Here is a 26,968-nt window from a genome sequence, read left to right as displayed (position 1 = left end):
AGAAGGGAGGAGGCTGAGGAGAACCTGGGCCACAGCCACTTGCGTCTGCTGCTGCTGCTGCTGGAGGAGCTGCTGGAGGAGCTGCATCTGGTGGTGAGTGGACAGGGGTGTCCCTGCGCCCAAGCCTGGTGGCTTCGAGGAAGCAGAAGGGAGCAGCATGCGGGGTGAGGCTGTCAGCATGGGCTCCTGAGGACTGGGTGAGACCTGAAGAGAAAAGACAGAACATGGCTCATAGGCAGAAACCACCTCCGAGGGAGAGCTCCCTCTCACTGTAATGGTCGCGATGGGTACATGGGCAGAACGAAACCCATGTGCTAGAAATGCCGCATCTTGAATGACAGGAATAGCTCCAGGGAGAAAATACAGGCACACCTGGGCTTGGACCACAGAGCCAGAAAATTCTATCTCCATACCTTGGGAACATCATTTGCCAATAGGGTGGAAGACGGGCAGCTGACAAAACGTTTTTTCTTTTTAACCCCTCATTTCCAATAATATACCTTTCTGATGAATTGGGGCTTCTAGCTTTAGAATCTATGTTTGTGTACACAGCTGCTTATCACGTTACTATGGCAACAAGAGAGCGATGGTCTCAGTTCTTCCCCGCGCTATCCTTTGCTTCCTCTTCTGGGGTCAGATGCTCCATCCTCTCCCATCTCTTCATCTCTTCTCACAGTGAAGAAAGAACATTTGGACATCACATGACCCGGAGGGACTTCTGTTAGCTAGGTGACCACAGCTGCAGTCTCTTTCTCCTGATGGACACGTTCACTCAGATGACTCTGGTAAGTCAGAGTTGAAGACCAGGGAGGTAGGTTTTGTTTCCGGTGTCTCTGCTGATCTTCAGACACGCAGGAAGAAGGCACCCGGGGACAAATGCCTATTGCCCCTATCACCTCCTAGACACCCTTGTAGAGAGGTCATGGGGCAGCAGAGAAAACTGGAGGCACTGCCCACCAAACTACACAGGTGTTTCCTCATGAACTGGTCTAATCCAGTTGGAGGATAGAAAGTGCCAGAGAGCTTCCTGGGAACCCAAGGGTCGGGAGCTTCCCTTTCAGCTTTTATTTTCCTTAGCTTAGTTGCCTCTAAGTTTGAATTTAGTCTTGGGGCTTTCGGGGCTTGTTTCATGGATCACATCAGAAGCTCCCTAAGCCTTAGTTGTCCTACCCATGGAATGCCAGGCTTGGGGTGATGAGGCCTGTCTTAATGTGGTCTGTTTCTAACATGCTGTGGGCCAGTTTCCAGACTCAACAGAGCTGTTAAAGGCACATGACTGCTAGACGAGGCGAGAGGGCTCAAACAGACTTTTTTTTTTGCTAAGTCATGTGATTATCTGCATCACACGGGTCTGTTGGGTGGGCTCTGCACAAATATTACAAGACGCTGTTGTGTATGGAGAAAGGGATAGAACATTGACAGGATCCCCAGGCGGGCAATAAGCTTCAGACACAAGCTCCACGGCACCCTCACATGTGTGCTGGCCTGTGGATGCTGAACCTGCGGAAGTCAGACCTCTGGGAGAGGCGACAAAATAGGCTCTAGCGCTGCCACTGGGTGGCAGGGCACCTCACTTCTGAAGCTGCAGCCAGGGGAGCCATAAGGCACACAGCTTGCTCAGAGGATCACCTACCGTAGAGTCTATGTCTCCATCCTTCCCTACAGCATCCAGGTCCGTCACCCCGCGACTGAACTTGAGAATGTCATTCCCGGGGAGTGGAACCTCCACAGCATCAATGTCAGTTTCCTCTGCCGTAGCCGTGGAGGCCCTTTCGGCTCCAGGAAGCTGGCGGCCTGCAGGGACAACAGGGCAGGAAACCATGGCATAAGGAACAGTATTTTCGCTTTGTTAGTCCTCCATTCGTCAAGCCCAGGTGTGCTATGGGCTTCCTCTGACATTTCACACGTTCTTTAGTTCGAGTACACAAACACACCTTTTCAACCCCGTAAGATACTTTTAGTCTTATCTCATTGTAAAGTTCAGAAACAAACAAAGGTTTGCTCAAGCTGGGTGCAGCATCTCCACAGCCTGGAACATTTCTAACAGCAAGGTGTAGACACTAGAAGAAAGGGCACTGTCATCTCTAACTTCCTCCCAGCTCAGGACTCCAGTTCCCAGCCTGGCAATTACTCTCAAGAGTTCCACAGAGAATATTTCCTTTCCCTATATTTGGGATTAGGTTTGTCACTATGTTCTGTTTTGGTGTTTCGAGATGGGGACGGGGACTTGACTTTATAGCTCAGAATAGTTCACAAGGCCAGCCCTAAACTTATGCCTATCTTCCTGTCTCTGCCTCCTGGGTGCTGAGATTACAGGCATGTGCCACCATGCTCCTCTATGTTCACCATGATTTCTTCAAATACAATTTCCTAATAGCTTTCAGAGACCAAGCAGCAGCTGGAAAATAGAGTTAGGTGGTGGTAGCACGGTACACAGAGTGCTGATTTCCTAATGTTGGAGCTAGCCCAGACAACCAGGTGTCAGGCATGCGTCTGCTATGCAGAGCCAGTGGCTGTAAGTCCTTTCTATGCAGATAAACCTGACCATGTATGGGAGCGAGCTCAGTATTTAGAAGTCAACAGCATGCTAGGTTTTCCTCCTAGCTGATCCAGATTTTTATTTCCTTGTTTGTATTGCGTTTATTTATGCACTTGTATGCCCGTGTATGGGTGAGTATGTGCCACGGTGCACCTGTGGAGGTCAGAAGACAGCTGACCTGAATCGCTTCTCTCCTGCAGTGTGGGTCCCAGGGATCAGATTCAGGCTGTCAGTCTTGGCAGCAAACACCTTTACCTGCTGCGCTCTTTTGCTGGCCGCTAGCAGGTTTTATTTGAATAAAGTCCTTCCAAAGGCTTCCCAGTCTATGTACATGCTGGACAGTTGCTACGTGGGAGAAGGCATACCTCCAAGGAAATAGATCTCTCCCGGGAAACCCTCCCCAGGGAGAGTCTGAGAGAGGGTAAACTGCACAAACAGGCAATAAAGATTTGAGCAGTGGTCCCACCTTGCTCTGAGCCTTGGGGGTGGCCAGAGGCAGCTGTTGCCAAAAGATATAAAAGATATACCTCCCCCATAGTACAGGGAACAGGAGAAGAATGCGGGAGACAAGAAAGACAGGCACAGATCAGGGAAGGAGAGAGGAGGCACTGGGAGGCGTGTAAGTGAGAAGCAACATAAAAACCCCCGCTGAATCCCAGAAGAGAAAGCGCTGACATCAAAGAAGCCAGGACAGCTTCCAGCACTTGCCCTTTTCAATTTCCAAGTGTAAATAAGTTTCCTCTGTACAATGAAGGGCCTGCCATGCCATCACAGGCAGGGCTCCCATGGAAAGATAAACACTGCATTCAATGAAAAGCTCCTCAACACAGAAGCCAGATCCCCACAGGAAACCATCGGTTTTCCTCTGGACCTTCATAGGAAAATCCTTCTCAGGAGAGCAGATGCGAAGAGAAAAAACAGGTTGTCAGCAATTTACACACACTAAGAAGGTGAGTGGTGAGTGGGAGGCATAAAGGAAGCGACCAGGAAAAGGCAGTGAGCAGGCTTCCTGAAGAAGAAAGGGTTCCACCTCCAGATCCAAAGGGCACCGACTGCTGACACTCAGATACACTCAGCCTCATGGCCACAGGAAAGCCAGATCAACCACTCAGCTCATACCTACTGTGAACTACAGACCTTTAGAGCATCCCCGCATCCATCCCTTTGTGCATATGTTCCATATGCAGAACCCTAGCTACACTGCTAGCACCAAGAGCTTACAATAAACCCCGTCCTGGGTTCATTCACCTGCGTTCTCTCAGCGCCTCAAAGAACTGGTACCCAACACATGGTTTGCTGGAGATCACTGAGTGGACAAGGGTAGGGTCAGGAGGAAAGTCTGACTGCCCTGTGTAGTGAACCTGATGCTCCAGTGACCTCTCGACACGGCCTCCTCACTTCCACAGCAGCCAACAGTCTGTGCTAAAGGGCCAGCCACCACAGAAGCCAGGCATCTGCCAAAGATTATTCTAGAGCTTGCTGTGGAGTTACTTTTAAAATTGCAATTAATATTTAAAGCAATAAACCTTGTGTCAAGTGAATGCCCGTCTGTGGGCAGACTGATCTGATCCGATGGAGGGTCAAACAGAACAAAAACGAATCTCCCACAAAGAGCAGGGAATGACAGCAGCGGATGGCCTTCAGACTCAAATTCAACCTTCCCGAGGTCTCCAACAGCACATTACTGATTTACCAGGCACGTGAAACAATTACTTAAAATGAACCACCCATTAAACACAAACACAGACAGAGATGGGAAGGAGGAAAAAGATTTCTGTGTAGCTATTTCTAGCCAAGTTTAACAGCTGGGGAGAGAAGACTCCTCAGGGATGGTGTTCTTGATGCAGCTTCCTTCAAATCACACATGGTCCTGGAGGAACCCCAATAAACTCACTGGTTTCCCAAGCCAGACTTGGGTGTAATATTCTTTACCGTCAGGGCTCTGTGGGCTGAATGAACATTTGTTCCTGTCTCTGCAGGAGAAGTTGCACAACACACACTCACACACACACACACACTCACACACACAAATGATATGTCATGCACACTTTCTCCCTCACATTACTGCATAACCTCACCTTTGCCAGCAGGTGCCTCCCTCCCTCTCCCCTAGGGATGCCAGTATGATAGAGTGTGCCAACTCGAGCTTGATTGGCCTTGAAAAGATACAGCTAGTGTATCTTTGCCATCTTAAACCTCGTAGCAAGCATGCTGGGCGAATTAGTTTGCTTTCGATGGCTGTGCTAAACGTCATGACCAAAAGCAATTTGGGGAGGACAGGGCTGGTTTGGCTTATGCATCTCCGTCACAGTTCATCACTGAGAGAAGCCAAGGCAGGAACTCAAGCAGAAGCAGCAACAGAAACCATGGAGGAGCGCTACTTACTGGCTTGTTCAACCTGCTTTCTTATGCAACCAAAGAGGACTTGCCCAGGGATGGCAGTGCCACGGTGGGCTGGGTCTTCCTACATCAATCATTAATCATGAAAATGCCCTACATGAACATCTGATCTAGGTAATTCCTCATTGGAAGTTATCTCTGTCCAGGTGACTCTAGTTTATATCAAGATGATAAAAACTTACCAGCACACTGGGCTTGGCACTACCTGTGGAAGGCCAATTATATAATTACATTCTTTAAGGTATATAAGAATGTGAAGCAGATGATACCTCATGTATATTAATGCAAATTAAGAAAATTGTCTCTAAAAAGGTAACAGAACAGGCCAGGTGTGCTGGTGCATGCCTCTAACCCTAGCACTCAGGAGGCAGAGGCAGGTGGATCTCTGTGAGTGTGAAGCCAGCCTGGTCTACATAGCAAGTTCTATACTAGACAGGGCTCCATAAAGAGAGGTAACAGAACAGAGGGTTAGTGGTGCCTAGCATGGCTGGAAGGTGGGTGCCGACTTTTATACTACAGCAAGAAGAGAGTAACTATGCCGGACTCTTCAGTAGCCACCGTCTCCGCCACTGCCTTCCTGGCAATCCACCGTTCAGCCTTCTGAATTCACTTTGCGTTTACTGCCTTAGTTGTATTAACTCCCCCAGCCGAGGTGCCATCATTCCTCATCAAAGAGGTGGCTTAAAAGTCACTCTGGTTGGAATCTCTTCTCAATCTTCAAGCTCATCTTAGCATGGAATAAGCACGTTATAGATGATTGTTGACAGTGATTAATACACACGCTATTCCTTGGCCACGCTTATTGACTGTTTGTTAGTTTACCCAACAAGTATTTATTGTGCTAGGAGGTCTCTATGCTCCCAAGGTTCGCAGCCCATTGAAGACAGAGGGCAAGCATCCTCTGCCTGGTACTCAGAGGACTAGATGTTAATGTCAGTGGAATCCTCTAGGAGTGCCCAGAACATAGGCACACAGCAGAAAACAATGTATTCTGAGTTTCTGAAAGGGGAAGGGGAGAGAATGGGAGCTAGGAATCAGGCCCCCCAGGGGAGAAAACAAGAGCACAGAATAAAGAGGAACTCTGCAGGAAGCAGAGGGCACTGCACCAACAATGGCTATAAGGTACATGAACTACCCAGAGCAGGAAAGGAAGGAGTTTGGGGTACCTGGGGGAAATGAGACTGAAAGCAAAGAACAGGAAGTGATCCCTACTGGGAACTCCATGATTCCCCAGAGTCTCCTCCTCAGCACGACAGGAAATCTGTCATCTACCCCAGCAGATGGCTGCAGGAGCTGTAGGTGGAAGGACAGCACTGTTCTGATTGCAGGAAAATAAGGCCTATTTCTTAGTGTTGCCTCTAAGAAAGGTCTCTGGCAGTTCTTGTTACTGGGTCAGCCCAAGACATCCTGACCTCCATGACCAGAGGCTGAGGGACAGATCCGGTTAGCTACTTAGGAATTACAGTAACCTCCTCAGACAGGACTTCTGCGATGACAGTGGTCGTCTCTTCCACTCTAGGGTTAAGCAGTTTCACCAGATCAGTGTACTCTACTTTCTGGTTAGAAATCTCTCTCTCTCTCTCTCTCTCTCTCTCTCTCTCTCTCTCTCTCTCTCTCTCTCTCTCTCTCTGTGTGTGTGTGTGTCTGTGTGTCTGTGTGTGTACCAGCTGCCAGTGTGAGCGTGGGCTTGAAATCTCTTGAGATTTCGGCTGCTACTCTCTACCAGCAAGGCAGCAGGCCATTGGCAAAGTGGTATTAACAGAGGCTGGGGATATGGCTCAGCCAGCCTATACAGTGCTTTCAAGACCATGGCCTGTTATAAACCACAAGTGGTCCAGTGCATAAGGGAAAATACAAGGCTCCATCTAGTGATGGTTATTATTAGGGAAGATTACTGTGATGCTTGCATTAGCCAGAGGCCACCATCAGTTGGCACAAATGAGAGAGCCAAGAAAGAAGCACAATGGTCCCTGTGGTCACAGAGAAACAGGGCACTAGATGAAATGTCATAAATGTCCTAATTTATGACTAACATGTGTCCAGGGTAGAAAAGTTATGAGTACAGTGGGGGTAAATCTTCTTGCCACCTCAGCCACCTGGCTCCTTTTCACAGAATGATCTATGTTGCCACTTTCTTGTGAATCAAGATTCTATGCATGGTAAACTTGCATGTGCACACACATGTACATACATGTATACCAGATGTGTATGCATGATTATTCCTACGTACTTATAATAAAATGTAATCTCTAGGAAGCATAACCACAGTTCTAGAACTTGATTTTTACAAAATAGACAAAATGTCTTAAGATGGAATTATATCAGTTCACAGATAACTGAGTATTCTTCTTAATCTTTGAGCAATAGTTCACTATTTATATTTAAAAGTGACTTCACAGCCAGGCATGGTGGTGTGCACCTTTAATCAAGAGGCAGAGGCAGAGCAGAGGCAGAGGCAGAGCAGAGGCAGAGGCAGAGCAGAGGCAGAGGCAGGCTGATCTCTCTAAGTTTAAGGCCAACTTGGTCTATAGAGTGAGACCAGGACAGTCAGGGCTACAGAGCGAGACTCTGCCTCAAAAAGAGAAAAGAAACGAAACTGTCTTTTATAATCCTTTGGCTTTATAATTGATTCCTCGCTTATGTAACCATGCAGAAGGTTTACTGTTTCACATGTACGGTCTATCTTTAGAATGCAGACCTAGAGATACTACGAGCATGATTTAGGAGTCAACTGACATGTAGAATTTTGAGTTCTGCGGGTATTTTCACGTTATTCTCCCCAGGGATCTGCAATATATTAGCGCATGTGCCTGACTCGGGCTCTGGCCTCCTGCTTTGAGCAGTTCAGTTGCTTCACAACAGCACAGCTCTCCCTGGTCACATCTACACAGATATTTATTTAAATATAGAGTGCGAATCCTTTGTTACTCACTTTTCCTAGAAACTTTCTACCCTTATTTTAAAAAAATTCACACATCTGTGCTCAAATAACAGCAGCTAACGTGTGTATATATAGCTAACATGTATGCATCTATAGCTAACATGTATGTATCCAGGGCTTTCTGTGTGCCAAGCATCAGACTTGGCCTTTTAAAATCTATTAGCTCACTGAATTATGTCATGACCCTGAGGCACACACTCTGAGCTATTTCTCCAGAAGTAGATACTTAGGTTCAAGGCCGAGTGGAACTAACTTCTGCATGCATGCCTAGAGACCGTGACTGTACTGTCCCAATGCAAACCAGGAGCCTGTCTGTCCAGCCACGTGACAATACTGCTGTTTAAGCATAATACCCATTTTTGTGATTTTAAAAAGTATTTAATTATTTATCATGTATAGAGTGTTCTGCCTGCAGGCCAGAAGAGGGCACCAAATCTCATTACAGATGGCTGTGAGCCACGGTGTGATTGCTGGGAATTGAACTCAGGACCTCTGGAATACAGATGTTTGTGAGCCACGGTGTGGTTTCTAGGAATTGAACTCAGGACCTCTGGAAGAGCAGTTTTCTTAACCTCTGAGCCATCTCTACCCCTATTTTTGGGATTTTTTTTTAAACTTTTTTCATTTCTTTTTGAGACAAGCTATATGTACAATGGGTTGGCCTTGAATTCTTCATGATTCTCCTGCCTTTCCCCCCTCTGTTTTCTAACTCCGATGTGAATAATTAGTTCATACGACTTTTAGGATGTCTCATTTGCTAATGGAAATAATTGAATCTTTGCATTTTTCTTTGATTACCATTTTAACTCTTCCACATAAGCTTTTTGGATATGAGTACTACAGGTTACCAGGATGTTCCCTTTGCTGATAAAAATCTGTGCCCTGTAAGACACAGTATTCATGCTTATGACATTTAGGTTTTCCATTCAATACTATGGTATGTTCTTCCATTTCTTAAACTAAATATGTATATCTATCTATTTTTAAATACATTATCTTGGTTAAACTGTTATATTAATGAACTTCTTTTTCTGCAAAAGAAATCATGTAGATCTTGTTTCTGACTAGTTGTTATTGCGACATATTAACACCATCCCTCACTCAGGAAGCTAAGGTAGGAGAAGTCCAAGTTCAAGGTCAGTCTGGGCTACAGAGCAAGAACTTATCTCAAAGCTAAAACAGACAAAAAGAGAACAAAAGGAGAAAATGTAATCAAAGTAAGCGTGGAATTATTAGAATTAGTTTTTAAGTAACTTAACAGCATGGACCACACTGTGTTCTCCCCATCTGCAGCCACGGTGCCTACCTGGGTCTCCTGAGCCGTCGCTGTTCCTCTCACTCTCCCCATCTTCCTGGCCATCTGCATTCTGCTGAGTGTGCTGCAGGCTCAGCTTGTGGCAGACTTCAAAGGCCTGACCCACCGTCCGCACGATTCTCATAGCTTGACTCTGGGAAGGAAGACGGAAAAGAAAGAGTGAAGGATGTGGAGACTCCACAAGGGCACAGCAAGGGTCAGTGTGGCTGAGGATGTGCACAGAGGTCAGAAGCCTACGCAGCCAGAGAAGGAAAGGTGGAAAAATTCAAGATTTCTCAGATGCACACATACTCTAGAAACAGCACCTGTGTCACCATGTCTCTGAAGCGGTCGTCAGCTGAAGACAGGCGCCAGAGGCAAGTGTTCCAATTCTGCACTTAGAATTGGACTTGGCCTCATTTGTCCCTTCCAGTATGAAAGTAGTTCTGATCCTTCAGAATCTGTCACCAGCCACTACCAAATGTCCAATGAGCCCATCAAACTAGGAGGGACTGGGCCATCCGACTTCTAATGGCAAAGTTCCCAGGAGCTCCTACAGACGGGCCTCTACGGGGCTGAGAAGACAACGGTTAACTGCAGAACCAGCTGAAGACTGGCATCCTCACAGACCCACAGTGACCAGCAGAAAGGAGAGGCAACTCTTTACCAGTGCTTCTCCAAGATATTGTATACCCAGATGTGTACACACAACGGGGAGAGTCTCTTCAATCAATGGCATTAGGAAAATGAAATATTTATATGCAGAAGAGTGAAATTAGACTCTTTACTTATGCCATATGTAGAAATTAACTCAGATCAGAGTCAAAACTATAAAACTACTAGAAGAAAACAGCGATGAAGCTCCAGGGCACTGGTTTTGGGACACAATGCAGCTCCTTCCTTGCTTTTATTCTGCTATGTAACTTCTTCCTTTAGGAGCCCAGTGGGAAAGCTCATAGGCTTCCACCACTTAATAAGGAAAGATAGGAAGGGCAGAGAAGCGATTCCCAGATTGTCTGCAGCAACCCAGCACAGCTGGGGTCCCTGGGCATGGTCTCAAAGGGGTCCCTGGTTAGATCACATGATGATTAGTTACCTCTCACCTACTTTCAAGTATTGAAAATGAAAGATATGTAAATATACAGTCTCAGAGCCCACAGTGAGGAAAGCCAAACATTGCACCATCATCAACTCTGGGTTATCTCACTGGACTTTACCTTATGCCGAAGTTGAGCACTAGCCATGTTTTGACAATCCGAGTTTGGGCATGACTGCTACCTAGTGAGACTACATAATCCACTGATAATACTCAAGACCCCCCAGGGGATACCAGCATGAGGTGGATGACACTGTATTACTACTCTAATATCCAAGGCGCTGACAGACCAAGGGCTCCTGCTGAGGTTACAGCATGATTCATTTGTACTTCTCATGATGTTGAGATTTGTCTGTATCTCCCACACTACATCTGTAAACTCCATCCCATTCCTAAAGCATGAGAGCCTGTACTTCAGAAGGTATGGTACCTAACAAATCAATGACAAACATGTCCCAACTCTGTACATCTCTCTTCTATAATGATGATGATAAATCATTTGAGAATTTTATGAATCTCATATGATGTATTTTCATCATATTTACCCTAACTTCTCCCTTTAACTCTTCCCAGATCCACCCCTAACTGCCTACCCCTCCAAACTTCATGCCTACCTCCTCTTTTTTAATAACCCATCAGCTACAATTTGTGCTGTTCAGATACTTCTGTGGGGCCATCAGTAGAGTGTGTGCAACTTCACCAGGAGCTTTATCTTTAAGGAAAGCCTACTGTCCCTCCCTTAGAAACCATAAATTGTTCCTAGCTACTTAGGGGTGGGCTCACAAGTACCGACTGGACTGCCTTCGTCAGCAGGCAACTGCAGCTGCCGGGCTGTAAGGACATCTACATCACTTTTGATCATGAGGATGCTTCCTGGTTAGGGCTGGACCAGGAAGCTCCACCCTCAGATAAAAAGACACTTGCTGCAGCCTCAGTGATGTTCATCTTCTGGTTCCCTCCCCCCTCCTTTCTGAAAAGAGGAGTAGGCTGCCTATGGCTTCTCAATCTTTCGCATCACAGCAAAGCTCATTCCCCAGTCACTGCATGTATGGCTTTATTCTGCCTGCCACTGTCCCTTAATGGAAGATTTCACTTCCCCTCCCCAACTAACTTTTGTAGATTTTCCTCTCCTAAACATCTTTACATGATGCAGAAAACCTAAATGCTTTAGGTTCGCAAAACAAAAATGGATAAGACTAAGCTTTTGGGCTCTTGGTTTTTGTTTGTTTGCTTTTGTTTTTGTTTCGTTTTGAGACAGGTTTTCTCTGTGTGACCCTAGTTGTCCTGGAACTCACGCTGTGGACTAGACCGGCCTCCAATTCACAGAGATCCACCTGCCTTTGCCACTTGAGTGCTGGGATTAAAGGTGTACACCACTACCACCTAGCTGGGCAATATTTAAATAGCAAGAGTTTAATTCTATGACTTTCTTATATATAAATTAACCCAGAAATCTCATTCTGAGTAATATTTTCAAGGAATGGGTCAGTTTTCCCCATCACTCCCAGAATAAAGACTCAGTTTCCCTCTTTAAAATATAGTCACATAGGAAACAAAGCTCATTCCTGAGTGTGTTGCTGTAAAATCTCAAATTTTCCTAAGAAAGACATGGTACAACTTTCATCACCTCTGTAAATCACAGGCATGTCCTCGGATTACAGGATTGGACAGGAGCAGAGGAGGATGTATAGGCTTAGTTTTGCATTTATATAAGAGGCTGGGGTGGGTGGGAAAGGCCTTCATAGAGGACTTTCATCTCTCATGTATCTGCAGCTGATAATGGGTGCTGGGGGGTACTCTAAGAACTGAGTATTTAAAGCCTCTAAATTCTGCCTCAGTCTCTAGTCTTCCACCTTCAACAAGAGCAAAGATGCGGGCAGGCACAACTAAAGGTTCAGCTGTAGAAGCCTGCCATGCTGTATGGAAGTACACTGGCTTCAATGCTTGATGCAAGCAGCATTTTTACATTTCAGTGCATCTTCTAGACTCAACAGCCAACTCTGAGCTCTATCTGATTCCACTGAAAATGCAGAAAGAGCTGCTTTTGGTTACTGGTTGTGCCTTTCCCCCATGTTGGAAGGGGAAAGTCGTCCCCTCAGCCCCTGATGTCCTTCTATCCTCCCCTGGTCACAGTTTCTCTGTTTAAGTTTCTCTGACTCACTAAGGATGTGAACCAGAAGTGTGTCTCTCACCGCATCTCATCCACGGCACGGAGGACCGAGGTGTGAGGAACGCACACGCTAGCAACTCCCACAGGGCTCTCATACAGCAGTGCTCAAGAAATGCTTTACTCTGACAAGTGTAGTATCAGATTTCTGTAATCCTAGTTCTTGGGGGGCAGAGGCAAGAGGATTGGAGTTCAAAGTCAGTCTGGGCTACATATAGTGGCCTTGCCTCAGCTCAGGGGGATGACCTGAGTTTGATCCCAAAGACCCACATTGTGGAAGGAGAGAAGCAACTCCCCCAAGCTGTTTGCTGGCCTCCACATGAATATCATGGCACACACACAAACATGCATACAAGCACACACAAATTAAATAAATAATGCAATAAAAATAAAAACCTCTATTCTGATTAAAAATTTATTGCATCAAAAGGTAATTAAGTCAAGAAAAAGGTAGATCAATTATTCAATTATATTACTTGTATAGTGTTCTACCTGCATCTACACCTGCATGCCAGAAGAGGGCACCAGATCTCATTATAGATGGCTGTGGGCCACTATGTGGATACTGGGACTTGAACTCAGGATCTCTGGAAGAGCAGCCAGTGCTTTTAACCTTTGAACCATCTTTCCAGCTCCCAAAAAGATAGATCTTGATAGGCTATTTGTGTTTTCTTTATTCAACAGCATGAAATATGAAGAATGTAAGAGAATCTCCTTTTCTTTATATATCCTAAGGTCAAAAGGACGATAGCCATGCCATTGCCTCATTCCTATAGCATAAGAGGAAAACCCTTGGGCAAATGCATCTCAATTCTGAGCTAGTCCAACACCTTCTGTGTGGGAAGACGCTGGTGAACTTCTACATTTGCACAGTTGGTGTAAAATGATTTCATTTCAGTTTCTTTTACTCTTTTTTAAAATAAAGGATATGTCTCCATTCACAATAAAGGGGCATAGCGGCATGTTTGATGGATAGCTCTGTGTTCTTGAGGAGGTGACTTGGTACACATGAAACTAGCCTGTCTGTTCTGCAGAATGATGGCATACCTGTAAAAGCCTGTCCCTCGCATTCACCACTCCTAACATTACTTGCCGACAGCTATATTGCGTCCAGATGCCTTTGACCTTTAAGACTTCCCTTTCATCACCACTGAAAATCTTTTTAGAGGACTTTCTAAGAGGACCTTGAGAGGGAACAATTACTTGAAGGCAGGAGCTCATCCTTGCACAGCTGCTCTCTGCACAGCCCAATGGGCTCCTTTCTACAGGTTAACCACACTTGGTGATCCTAGGCAAGAAAACTGGTTCTGCTTGCTGCCTTGAAATGCAGGAGTCATGCAAGCGGGGACCTCTTAGAAGGCCAGGTCTGAACCTAAGAGGGGGAACTCCATTAAAGAGGAGCTTCAAAATGAGCTCTTTCAGAGGTTTCCATGAAGACAGGGTCTCCAAGATCACGTGGAAGCAGCTGCCCGGATCTCATGACATTGGGAAATCAAAGTGGAGGTTTGGAGATTACAGGCATTCACGCACACCGTGGAGCCAGCAAGTGGACTATTAGGAAGACAGCCTTTTCCAGCTTTCAGAGATCTGGCCACTCTCTGGGTTTTACTAGGTTGGGAGCATCATTATGCCGCGTGATTTTTGTACAAATCCAGCTTAGTTTTCCATAATCCCCTGGAAGTGCTGGGTGGCGCATGGACCAAATCTTCCTGTCCAGGAGCCAATTTCTCTTAGCAGCCTGGAGCATGTGTGGCCTCGTGGTTATCAAGATTAGCTTGGATATGGCTGCTCTGATGTTTTCAGAGCTGGAAAGGGGTACCTAACCTCAGAGTGGCTCTCAGCTGCAGATGGAGAGCACTGACACCCACTGGAAGTGCCAATTACAGGCAGTTTCGTGAAATCAGGCCTGGAAGGAAGCTACCGCAGAACCGTATGCCTCTGATCCCACCACACAGTGCTGCTTTAAACCATCTCCCTAGCCTCTTGATAGAAGCCCTCTCCCAGCCTACAGTCCTCCTCTCCCTGGTACGGAAACCAAGCCAAGATGGATGAATTAGCTATTCTCCTCATTATGCCTAATGTGGGCTTCAACATAGCAGGTGTCAATAGTTGAAACACTGGTGCAATGAAAATAACAGGATTCTCTGTGAGCGTGAGCTATCTGCTCAAAAGTAGACAAAGGCTGGTGTATTCGCTTCAGAAAGCCAGAAATCAAATGTTGATTCTTCTATTTGATCCAACCCCAGGAAAACCATTTATGACACCATTTCACCTTCTCCATCTGATGAGCCCGTTGCTGGTTGGCTATCTATACTTGGGAATCTTTTCAGAATTGATGATTGCTGGCACTCTTCTGAATTTCACCGCTCTGGACAAAGCTCCTCTCTCCTTTACGTCTTGTGGAGATGATGAACAAGGAAAGCAGAGCCCTCAGATAAGCAAGGAAAGCAGAGCCCAAAAGCACAAGGTGCAAGGCGCATAAGAGATGGAGAAGATGAAGCTGCCAGTGATGGGAAAAAGGAAGAAGCATGAGGCCTCTTCTGTCAAGAAGCCTTGTTATTGGCCCACCATCCCTCTACTCTGTGGCTATCCCTCTCCATCTTCTGGGATTTATCTCCCAAGTACTTCCGAGTTCTTGGCTTCCACCCAGTCAGGTGCGCAAGGACTTTTATAACTCTCCCCTGCCCACAGCAATAAAGTACAGTGCCTTTATGTTGAGCTCAACTACTGCAGAATATCACCAAGAATAGAACTGAATGTCATGTTTCTTTAATGTGTCACTTAAAGGCATCTCAGAAAGGAGCTGGGGAGATAGTTCAGCTGGGAGAGTGTTTGCCACACAAGCACAAGGGCCCGAGTCTGATTTTCAGAATATACAAATACACACACACACACACACACACACACACACACACACACACACACACACACACGGGGCAGGAGAGGGAGGGAGACAGAGTGTGACATGAGGCCTGGTGGCTCAAGTTTATAATTAATCCCAGCATTAGGAAGATAGGTACAGGTGTATTTCTTAGGCTTGCTGGCCAGCTAACCTAGCCTAATGAACAAGTTCCAGGCCAATGAAATTTTGTTTTAAAAAGCAAGTTGGATGGCACCTGAGGAATGGCATCAAGGTTGACCTCTGGCCTCTGCATGAACACAAACACCCACAAGTCATGCAAAATAAATTAAAGATAGCTTCAGTTTGGCGTTGTCAGGGACTACGAGCTGAAGCATGAATATATTTCTATGTGGGCATAAATATGTGAGGTACTAAGGGCTTGAAATAAATGATAGGTGGGTTAGGATTTTGTCCACTGTGTTGTTGATGGCTCAATTACATAATTTGGTAGAGGGACCTCCTTGGACAATGAATCATTGCCCAGTATGGAAAATTTACTTTCAAAGTGGGTCTGACTTGCAACATTGATGGGAAATAATGGTCATAATCTCAGTGCTGTCAGTATCTAGATAGAGGACAAGGGATGGGTTAACTCACCTTTCCAAATGTTACTAGACACTTGTCATTTTTTCAATACTTTTATATTATAAGCACTGGTATTTTGCCTGCATGTACATCTGTGTGAGGTGTCTGATTCCCCTGGAACTAGAGTTGCAGACAATTGCGAGCTACTGTATGGGTTCTGGCAATCAAACCTGGGTCCTCTGGAAGAGCAGACAGTGCTCTTAATCTCTGAGTCATCTCTCCAACCTGACACTTGTCATTCTTTAACACATGATCGTCACTGCCCTTCCAAACCTCCTATAAACTCTAAAGGACAGCTCGGCTTTGCATCTGTGGACCCCAGTTTGCTGATAAGAGCGTGACAAGAGGAAGCAACTTCTCCTCACCCAACCCAACTGAACTGTGATTGCAGGAAAAAAGGATGTCGAGAGGTTGACTTTGCGGCTGGTAGAACTCCCTGCCATTCCCGCTAACCACTAACAAGGCCTGGGGAAATGGGCTAATAAGCACAGCTATGTGCATCAGGCATGAGTGCATCCTCCTGGGGATGTGAAGAAAACATGCCAAGAGGGTGACATCCACACCACAGGACAGGTGGAGAGGCCAGGGAGGGGGTTGCCCAAGGGAGGAAGAGTCTTGCAAATGATACTATCGTTATATCCCAGAAGGTGGGAAGCACAGGAGATGCCAAGTTGCCAGGAAGTCATCATCAAGAGCTTCCACTGTTTCCCAGCACCAATGGGAAAGGTGCTGGGACCTCTTCACCCCAACCCTGACACGCAGAACTCGATCCTTCAGATCAGAAACACCAGTCCACGGCACACACAACAACTAGCATTCCTAACATGCCTCTCACCTTCTTGGATGACTGGAAGACTCAAGCTCTGAGAGGTTCCTGGGTTTCTCTTCATGCCACAGGGTTAGTGGTAACAGCTCTGGACTGTCAAGGAGGAAGCCTATCTATTTCTAATTTCAGTGACTTTATCCATTCACTGTGTGACCAGGGGTAATTAACTATCCTGGGTCATTTCTTTTGCTAATTATAAAGTGGGGACCAAGCACTGTTAACCATATAAGGACACTATGGGATGAATACCTACGTCACAGTGTTGGGGTACTCAGAGTAAAGGGGATCTTTATAAGCAAGGAGTGATTACAGCAAAAGCCACTACAAATTGGCCTTGAGGACCAGGGCTACACCGTAGGTATGATTTTCTTTTTATTTTCTTTCTTTCTTTCTTTCTTTCTTTCTTTCTTTCTTTCTTTCTTTCTTCTCTCTCTCTCTTCTCTCTCTTCTCTTTCTTTCCTTTCTTTTCTTCTTTCTTTCCTTTCTTTTCTTCTTTCTTTCCCTTCCTTCCTTCCTTCCTTCCTTCCTTCCTTCCTTCCTTCCTTCCTTCCTTCCTTCCTTTCTTTCTTTTTTGAAACAGAGTTTCCCCGTGTAGCCCTGCCTGTCCCGGAACTAGACCAGACTGGCCTCAAACTCAGAGATCTACCTGCTTCTGCCTCTGCCTCCTGAGTGCTGGGATTAAAGGCATGTGCAGCACTTGCTGTCTAGCTTCCGGCAAGAGCCCAACAGCTGCAAACAAACAGCTGCAAGTTAAAATCCCCCAAATGAGAAGCACACGGGTCATTCATGTGAATGACTAGAGAAAGATCCAGAGGTACAGAACAATCGTGTTGGAAGCTAGGGGTAGGGATTCCTTAAAGAGGAAGACCGAGATGTCTGGCCAGTATTCTCAATCAGCAGCAGAGACAACCCATTTTCTATAGCAAGGATTACTCTGCATTAGCGGCCCATCATGAGAAACATGTCACCGGCACACAGAGAGACACGGTGTGGAATAGTGGTAACTAAATCTTAGGCACAGCAAGCAAGACACTTACTCAAGACTTTTCTATGCTGTGATCCATCTGAGAACTCAGGAGAGCATTGGGTCTCCTGGCTTCCCACCAATGTGACTCTTAATGGTCCACAACCATCCTTGCAAGATACATTTCCTTAGAGTCTACAGTTCTTTCTCCCTGTCTCTTAAATATGCCTATGATTTGCCCATTAAAACTCCTTCCCAAGTTATTATCTCCAGAAACCAGAAGGGCTTTGTAAGAAAGTTAAACACTTATTTGGAGGCCAACCAGGATGGCGCGCAAAGCCTCCTAGACACATTCCCCACCCCTCCCAAACTGGGTTTCCTTTGCTGAACAATTCCTTGCTCTTTCCTGGCTTGGAAACGGGTCCTCCTGTCTAGAGTTTAACAGCAACAGTGCTCATAGTCCAGGCGGTCTGGAAATAATTATCCTAGCTGCATGGCTGCAGGCCAGCACAGGGCCTGAGAACCAACCCCACAAAGAGCTACAGACTCAGTAGGTAAGGGCAAAAGGGATACAGAAAGCAGGAGAATGAGAAGTAGCTCTGAGAGCTAGGAGGTGTGAAAGAAACTGGGGTGACCCGAAGCAGAGAATGTGTCCTTGGTCAATAGGAACTCGATTCGGTACCTAACTCTAAGACCCAGGTTCTAGGTGGAGGCCATTCTCACACACTGGTTTGGCAGCAGGACACCTCAGCCTGCTGTGTCACCAGACTAGATCCCCAAAAAGGATCCAGGATCTCCTTCACCTATGTTTTTTTTTTTTCTCAAAATCCTTTTGTTCTGTGTGTTTTCTTGGTTCTAGCGACTGCCTTTCTAGGAGAACCTGGCAAATCACTCAGACTGAGTGTCCATACTAATCTATGAAAATGAGAATAAAAAGCATTTATTTTATCTTCCTCAATATGCATTATAAAGATAAAATGAGATAAACAATGTAAGTAGTGGGTAAATGACTATGTTATCTATAACTCAAATCTCTAAGTTGTACATAGCCTATGCACAAGACTGCAGTCACTGCATAGGTAAGAACTCATTGGAAGGTGGGGTGGTTCACTCTTGGGTGGCACACGAGAGAACACTGCAGACAGTCAGTCCAGTGGCTATCCATCACTGAGCCTCTCACTCTCCTAGCCCTAAACCCGTCCATCCCCAGTGACTAGGACTTATTCTCTCTCCTTCTTCCTACTCAAGTTCCCTTAAGTTCTAACACACAGCCTAATATGGCCTTACTCACATCTCCTGCCCTTCCAACTGTCATATAGACGGTAAGCCTGGCAATTCATCCACCTTCTCATCTCAGTAAGAAGTTACTGCTCCTTTCCTACGCTATATGCCTTTCCGGTTCTAGAACTTTCTGGTCCATTCTATGACATATTTCAAAAGGGCCTGAGAGCTGAAGATGGAGCTCAATGAAAAAACCGTTGGAAAAGATCCTAAACTTCATCCACAGTATAGCCGATCAATCAACCAATCAAACAAACAAACCATACATAAAAGGCCTAAAAATAGTGTGTCTAAGGGCACAGATCTTAGAGGGCATGGTAAGTTAGCAGTGTGTTCCTCCTTCATAGGAAACAAGACATCTATCTGATATGAGTTATGATGACTTGATTTGGCAACTTTTTGACTATTTGATGGCATAAAAGCTACATATACATATGGATGGTGGATGGATGGATGGATGGATAGTAGAAATTATACTTCAAAATTTGAGTTTTTCCCCCTAGACTAATGGTGTTCAGTAGGAAATGCTTGTGGCACTGGACAGTGGCAGCCAGCCATAGCTTCCAGAAATGGCTAGTCCACAGGTACTGCACTGTTGAGCAATAATGGATGCTATATTGGATATATTAAATACATTTTCAGTTTATAATATTTTCAACTTAAGATGGGCTAATCATGACATATCCTCCCGCACGTCAAGAAACACATGTATTAGTGAATTTTGACCTTGTCAGGCCTTACTTGTATGTAGTACCTATTGGATCATGATAAAGTACCCATGAGTCTATGAGTGGCACCTTAAGGCACAGGAGGGGATGTGCAGGCAGTGGATGGGAGTCTTATGAGAAGCCAGACTTGATGGTTTCTCTCTGAGAGTAGAACTGTAAGGCCTTAGAAACTGCTGGAATGCTTTCTAAAAACACACACTACATGAAAAAATCATGGCTATGTAGCCAAATCAGTTTTTGAAATGCTAGACTAAATAAGTTAAGGGGCTTCCTTCACATCAGGGTCTTTCAGAAAATTAAATACAGTAGTTATAACATGGAACACTTTGGGTGATAAATGTTAAAAAATACATTTATTTTTGGAAAGAGCTGGTTTTAAGGCATCAGAGAAAGTGGGAAGGGAACAAGGTGGGGTAACTGGAATGAATATAATTGAAACACATTGTGTACATGTATGAAAATGCCATAAATCTCATTATTATGTATAATTGTATAATTACGATGTGCTAATAAAACATTTTTTAGAAGAAAATGCTAATTTTGTCTATCCTCAATGTATCTTTAAAGAAGCTGAGACTCAGTGGGGTGGCAATCGACTTAAATCATTATGGACTACAGTAGGAGTGTGGGGTTAATTCTAGGTTTTCTACCCCTCAGGCAGGCATTCCAAATCCTAGTTTTGTATGTCAGGCCCTAGAGGAATGACAGGGAGAAAGGGCACCTCTACAGAAGTGTAAAAATTACATTTACCCAGTGTCAAGGTTGTCATATTAAAATAATTTCCCATGACAACCGATATCCTACCCTAAGCTAAATTAGATTCCCCATGTCATGATTTACTAATACAGCTGGACCATTGAGTTATACACAACATTGAGGTCAAGGGTCACCTAAGTCAATGCTTCTTTTCTGCAAGCTAAGGTCAGCATCTCTGCTGGTTCTGCCTATCTGGTCCTCTCTCAAAAGATGTATCAAACAGTGGACCCCTCTCTATTGCTATATGTAACTAAGTACAAAGTTCAGATGATACTACAATCAAAGAGGGTTTTATCACATTGGAGCAATGACAGGTGACTAACGTGGTGTTACCAGTTCTGATATTAAAAAATCCACCTCTAAACCTCAATTAGGGAGACAAATCAATGACAGATACAAGCTGGGTCCATCAGACAAAACTAGCAGATGACCCATGACAGCCCCCTTACCTTCTTTTTGGACTTAAAGACATTACACCTGAAGATATTGCTGGCCCCATCCCGCGCGATATAACTGAAGATTTTCAAGTCTTGGGAATCATGGGAGACGTAGAAGATCCTATGGAAAGAACAACAGAAAAACATACTGAATGTGGCATTCAGTCTAGGGTGTCCACAGGAAGCCTCTGATCACGAAGAGGCGGAAGGCAGAACTCACTGATGCCAAGTCATCAAAGAAAACCCTTTTCCTGTGGGATCCAAAAGCTGCTACGCAGGAGGCTCTACAAACATGGCTGCTCCTGTGAGGGACTTCCAGATTTGGGAGAGAAGGCATGGTAGGGTGTGGAAACCACATTAATATTGATTACATCCTGAGATGACCAACCTCTGTTGGAAGGGGGAAAAATAGTTCCCATCTTTGCCTGAGCAATAAATCTATATTAAACCCAGGGAAATGTACACAAGTTTTCTGAGACCTGCTCACATTTATCCCCCAAAAAGGAGCCTTGGGAAATTAACAATCGGGGCCATGTTGAAAAATCTAAGACATTTGCATTATTACAGGTCTCCTGGTGACAGTGACTTCATTTCCCACCCCATTCTACATGAGCCAGGTTTCTAACTTTTCCTCACGGATCTTGGAAAGCACGGGCAGCCAGGTGCCGTGGCCGCAGCAGGGCGCTGAGTGCTCCTGAGCTCACAAGACTTCTGTGTAGATATCAATACACAAGTAAGATGTGCTAGGGTGAAAACTCCAGCAGTGGAAGCGGCAGAGTATGACAGAGGCCGCTGTTTTAGAAAAGATGGCCAAACAACGCACAGCGATTCAGAGACCTGATGACACGTCAAGGCAATCGCAGAGACTGCCGGGCAAAAGCACTTTAGGAAGAGGGAATAGAGGTTACGAGCCAGCCCTACACAGCACAGAAGGTACTAGAGGGGTTTGAAAAATGACCAGTGTGATTCAAGCAAGATCACAGAACCCAAGGTCAGAACACAGAGGAAGTTCAGAGCGTGTATTCTAAGTTGAAGATGAGAGACCACTGGGGGCTCTTGAGCTGACGACTAACTTCTTCATGCTTAGAACCAAAAGTTCCCTCTGGCTGCTGGCTTGGGGCTTTAGGAAGGTAGGGACAAAAGTGGAGGCAGAAGTAAAAGGAGGGAAGATTATAAATGACGTCCTGGAGGCTGCTTAACATGGGCTGGTCCAGGGTTCTATCGAGCATAAGGTGGAGCAGTGGAGGCCAGTGGGTCAGCTCTGGGTGGTTGGGGTACAGCTCTTAATGAAGTCTACTGGGGCCACAAGTTCTTCACATATCTTTTTTTCCTCTCTCAATAATAACATTGACAACATTGGTAATGTTCATAGGTAAGTTTCTTTCTTCCTTTCCATGTATCTATCTGTCTGTCTGTCTGTCTGTCTGTCTGTCTATTTATCTATCTATATTTATATCCATCTTTTTTTTTTCTTTTTTCGAGACAGGGTTTCTCTGTAGCTTTGGAGCCTATTCTGGAACTAGCTCTTGTAGACCAGACTGGCCTTGAAGTCACAGAGATCCAACTGCTTCTGCCTCCCAAGTTCTGGGATTAAAGGTGTGTGCCACCACCGCTGGGTTATCTTTATCTATCTTGAGTCAGGGTCTTGTTATGTAGCCCTAAATCTCCTATATAGCCTAGGCTTGTCTCAGCTCAAGGCTATCTTCCTGCCTTCGCCTCCCGGGAGCTAGAATTAAAGGTGTATATAGATGGAGGCTACCACTCCTGACAACAGGCCCATTTAAAAAAAAAATAGTGTTAAGGATAAGGGCAAAAGGATGGAACTTAGTGTCTATAGCTTTATAAGTTTGTTATTTACTGCGCTAGAAGTAATGGAACCATTTAGAAGCTTAAATGTGTTGTCTACAAAGTAGGGCTGATCATAGAAATATCTTGTGTGGTTATCAAGAAGATGAATGTTTAGCAACATACCATTTCACTTCTCTTTACCAATTTTGTTGCTAAGTAGTTTAGAAACTGGGACTACTCCTAGAAACTGGTAAATACTAAAAAGAAAAGTGGGCTGAGACTAAGAACACTGCAAAGGACCCTGGGAAGGGAACCACATCTCCTCTGCTAAATTCTTTTCGATGTATTTTGGTGTGTCTCATCTTCCAATAGACACCATGGCTTCCTAGAGAACTAATCTGAGGTTGCAGGGTGCACAGGGTCCCCCTCAGCCTTCTAAATATGTCAAATTGTTAATATATTAATAGATATTAATAGCAAAATAGCAATCAAGCCAACAGCTGGGCCACAGTTTCTCCTAACTGAGCTCTAGGCTCATGAAGTAATCCCCTAGACATCCTCCCTCCTGGAGACTCAAGTTTCTCAGCCTTACCTGTCTTCTACCTACAGTCACCATTAGCCCCTATCTGCCCTTCTCTTCCGCATGGCCTCAATGAGCACAGTATCCACTCAAGACCGAAATCTAGGGACCGGCCTTGAGTCCTTCCCTCTTCTGTTGCCAGTACCCGTTCCTCATGATCAGGTTCTCAGCACTTCTTCTCAGAGTGTCCCTCATTTGTTTTTCTCATCTCCACAGTCTGCTTTTGTTCGGTTGCAACGCATTCCCCAGGATGCGTCTATTTCCTACCTCACTGCCAACCCATTCTTTACAGCGCTAGCACTGGTCTTTTTAAAAACAGGCTACACTCCACTATTTTTATCCTAAAACCATCTAAAGGCTTCCTACTGTCTGCAGGATAAAGCCCAGCCCCTCTACCTTGGAGTATCTGCCCTGTTTCCATCTCATTCCAGAGCCCTGACCTACCCAGGTCTGCAGAGCCAGCTATACACATCCTCTTGAGTGCAATCCCTGGGGACACCCTGCAGCTCCTTTAAGACTTGGATCAGAGAAACCTTCTTTCTCCTTCAGCAGTCTGAGCTGCTTAACCCTGTGGGGCTCACTTGTGTCACAGCGTGCATCACACTATGACATTTGTACGGGAGATCTTTGAAGAAGCGAGGACTCCTCTTGGCATTCTCAGGGCCAGCACAGTGACTGGCATGTGGGAGACAGGCATTCCCACTGTTGTTAAAGGAGAATCTTTAATGTAATCCGCCCAGCTACTCATTTTCCCCACAGGAAGTCAGGACCAGTTAGTACAGACGCATCACACATAAAATTCCTTTGATCAGGTTTTTAATTTATTATGTAATGCCCGTAAGGACTGAGAGCTTGATTTAAAACGGACACAGCAGAGATGAATGCAAACTATCAAGCCAACAAGACACAGAGATATGGAAAGTATGCAGGGGCAGCGGCGGGCTAAGGTTAATGTAACCTTAATAGACAAAGCTCCTTTTCAGACCATCTGGTGACAACCTCTGCATGGAAGCTGTCACTCTTTCTGGACTGTAGCTCTCTGGAGACCACTCTGCTTGCTGCATCTAAGTTCAGAAGTGCCAGGTGTTGTTATAAAAAGTAAGCAATCTCTATGCAGCCAAAAATAATTATTTGGTGAATAGAGACAACATTCTACCAGCAGGACCAAGAAGTAGGACTCTTTCCAATGGGGCCTCATTCTTTAGCAAATGACTAAATCCAGAAGTTAAAGGCTCAGCTCTAGACTTCTAGATACAGAAATACACACCGAGAGCCTTTATTCTTCATTACTCGGTTTGCTGAAAAACTGTGGATAGGAGGTGGGGTGGGTAGTCAAAACTGGGAGGGAGGAAAACCATATTTCAGGGATTTACCTCCTCCCTCCTTTTCCCTCTTTGTTCGTCTTTATTCTTAAGATGAGGGTGGCTCTGAACCTCCTTCCAGAAGTGTCCTGGTCAGTCCTCTTACCCCTCACCATAATCATCAAGGGTAGGGCACTAATGCAGATCATTAAAGTAGTGATGGTCCTAAGGGTTTGGAAGGCTTTGCTCCTCTTCAAGTTCAAAGAGCTCTTGCATAATATGCACAGAATTATAATTTTCCCTTATTTAATAAAACATAACAATGAACCCGTACAGATTCTTTTGTTATTATTATTATTTAATTAAAAATTTCCACCTCCTCCCCTCCTCCCATTTCCCTCCCGCTCCCCCTTCCCCTCCTTCTCCAGTCCAAAGAGCAGTCAGGGTTCCCTGCCCTGTGGGAAGTCCAAGGTTCTCCCCGCTCCATCCAGGTCTAGGAAGGCGAGCATCCAAACAGGCTAGGCTCCCACAAAGCCAGTACATGCAGTAGGATCAAAACCCAGTGCCATTGTCCTTGGCTTCTCAGTCAGTCTTCCTTGTCAGTCACGTTCAGGGAGACCGGTTTGATCACATGCTCCGTCATCCAGCTGGCCTTGGTGAGCTCCCATTAGATCAGCCCCACACCCGTACAGTTTCTTGCGGCCATATACTTTCCACAAAGAGTGAGAACTTCACAATCTCTTGTATAAACTATACTTGGCATTATCATTATGTTGGAGTTCAGGTGGACAAAGCCATAAAGATCCATAAGACTGTCCAGTAATACCCCTCCCCTGCTTCCTGGACTAGTAATTAACAGGTAAAATTGTGTTTCTGTTGAGGATGGTGGTCACAGAATAAAAACAGAATTTCAGATTAAAACACACACACACACACACACACACACACACAAATCCCCAACAACCAGGCAGACATCAGGCTTGGAACCCAACATCTCAGTCAGTCAGAGTTTGTCAGTGATAGGCAATTTGTTTCCTGCAAGAGCATCCATTCCCTTTTGGGAAGGTTCTAATTACTTGGAAGCGTTCCCTTATGTTGATTGGAAATCTACCCACAGGAATTCAGGGAAGGAAAGTGGGTACGAAAACTGGCCTGAGGGTAGGACAGACCTAGATTTCAACAGGGGCTCTGCAGGGATGCTGGACTTAGCCACACCTCCTCCCTGCTCTGGCTCCTTGCTCTTTAGCTGTACAATGGGCGTGGTCATACTGCAGACCCTCATTTACAGGGCTGAAAGAAAAGGTGCAGGGGGTTGACTTAGAGCCAGTGTTGACAAATGGCAACTGCCCAGACTAGGTCCACCTTCCGTCTCTACTCTGACACCTTAAATAAACCTATTGATAATGACTTGAATATTTGTATCCAACTACTACATTTGCATTTATTTTGTTACTTCCCTCTTAGAGACAAACATTTCCTCTTCCTTCAGTAGTTCAACTAACCCATCTCCACATCTTTTTGTTCCAGCAGATTGGCACTGTGGAAAGAATATGAGCGTTGGGATAAGAAGAAACCAGGCTCAAGTCATAGGTTTGCCACTTCTTATCTGTTCGGCTTAAGCGAGACAGTTAAATGATGTAACCTTTTGTTCCTGCATCTAAAACAGCGCAGAAATGACTTCTATCTGATACTATCTTACACGTTAACATATGTACACAGCATTCAATCTGATGCCTAACACACAATGAGCTGCTTGCTCGGTAAACAGGAGTATCACTTCCCTTTTTAACCTTTTATAGCCATGTAAAAACTTGCCATTGACTCCTTTGAAACAAATGCACTTCCATAAAGCGATCTGGCAACATAGACAATATCTTTTGATGAATATTTTCTATGCCTGAGAGCTGAATTTTCATCAGAGATCTGTTTTCTTCTTTCGTTACAGTGTCTCGCTGCTGGCTCGCATTGTGGTCAGCTCACAGCTTCAAAGGCTGTTTGCACATTTGCTCTGAGGCAGATTTCCTAAGCACACCTGGGTACCCAGCTTCTGGGACTGGCTCCTAACGGTCACTCTGTCCTTTTCCAAGCCCTCACAAACCATCTGCTCAACTGTCTTCTAGATTCTATGGGTAATGACGAATCCACTCTGTTCCAATTCCTGGACCTAGATGTCCCTTCTTTAAAAGGCTTGGATGTCTCCGTATAATCTAATATATGCCTTCACAATGTTACAAAGACAACCAAATGGTATTTTGGAATCACACTTTTGAGGATCCAAGGGACTGAGGAGGTCTGGGCACACTGAAAGGAGATGCATTACTTCCTTGCTTTTATATTTTACATCTTCTGTTGTTCTGCATCACATATGTTCCAGTGTTTCTAA

At 45.2% G+C, this 26,968-nt stretch overlaps 1 protein-coding gene across 2 annotated transcripts in view; it reads right to left on the bottom strand.

Moving 5' to 3' along the window:
- C5H1orf226 (chromosome 5 C1orf226 homolog) overlaps positions 1-26,968 on the bottom strand; it is a 287,393-nt gene that overhangs the window by 27,250 nt on the left and 233,175 nt on the right. For both annotated transcript variants that reach the window (XM_057769571.1, XM_057769572.1), the window contains exons 5-8: positions 20,929-21,037; positions 9,187-9,328; positions 1,634-1,794; positions 25-204 (exon numbers count right to left, since the gene is read on the bottom strand). In XM_057769571.1, coding sequence (XP_057625554.1) covers positions 25-204; positions 1,634-1,794; positions 9,187-9,328; positions 20,929-21,037 — 592 coding nt within the window. The remainder of the gene's footprint in view (positions 1-24; positions 205-1,633; positions 1,795-9,186; positions 9,329-20,928; positions 21,038-26,968) is intronic.

Source organism: Chionomys nivalis, chromosome 5 (genome assembly GCF_950005125.1).
Source record: "Chionomys nivalis chromosome 5, mChiNiv1.1, whole genome shotgun sequence".
NCBI lineage: Eukaryota > Metazoa > Chordata > Mammalia > Rodentia > Cricetidae > Chionomys > Chionomys nivalis.
This window is presented reverse-complemented; position numbering and strand designations above follow the sequence as displayed.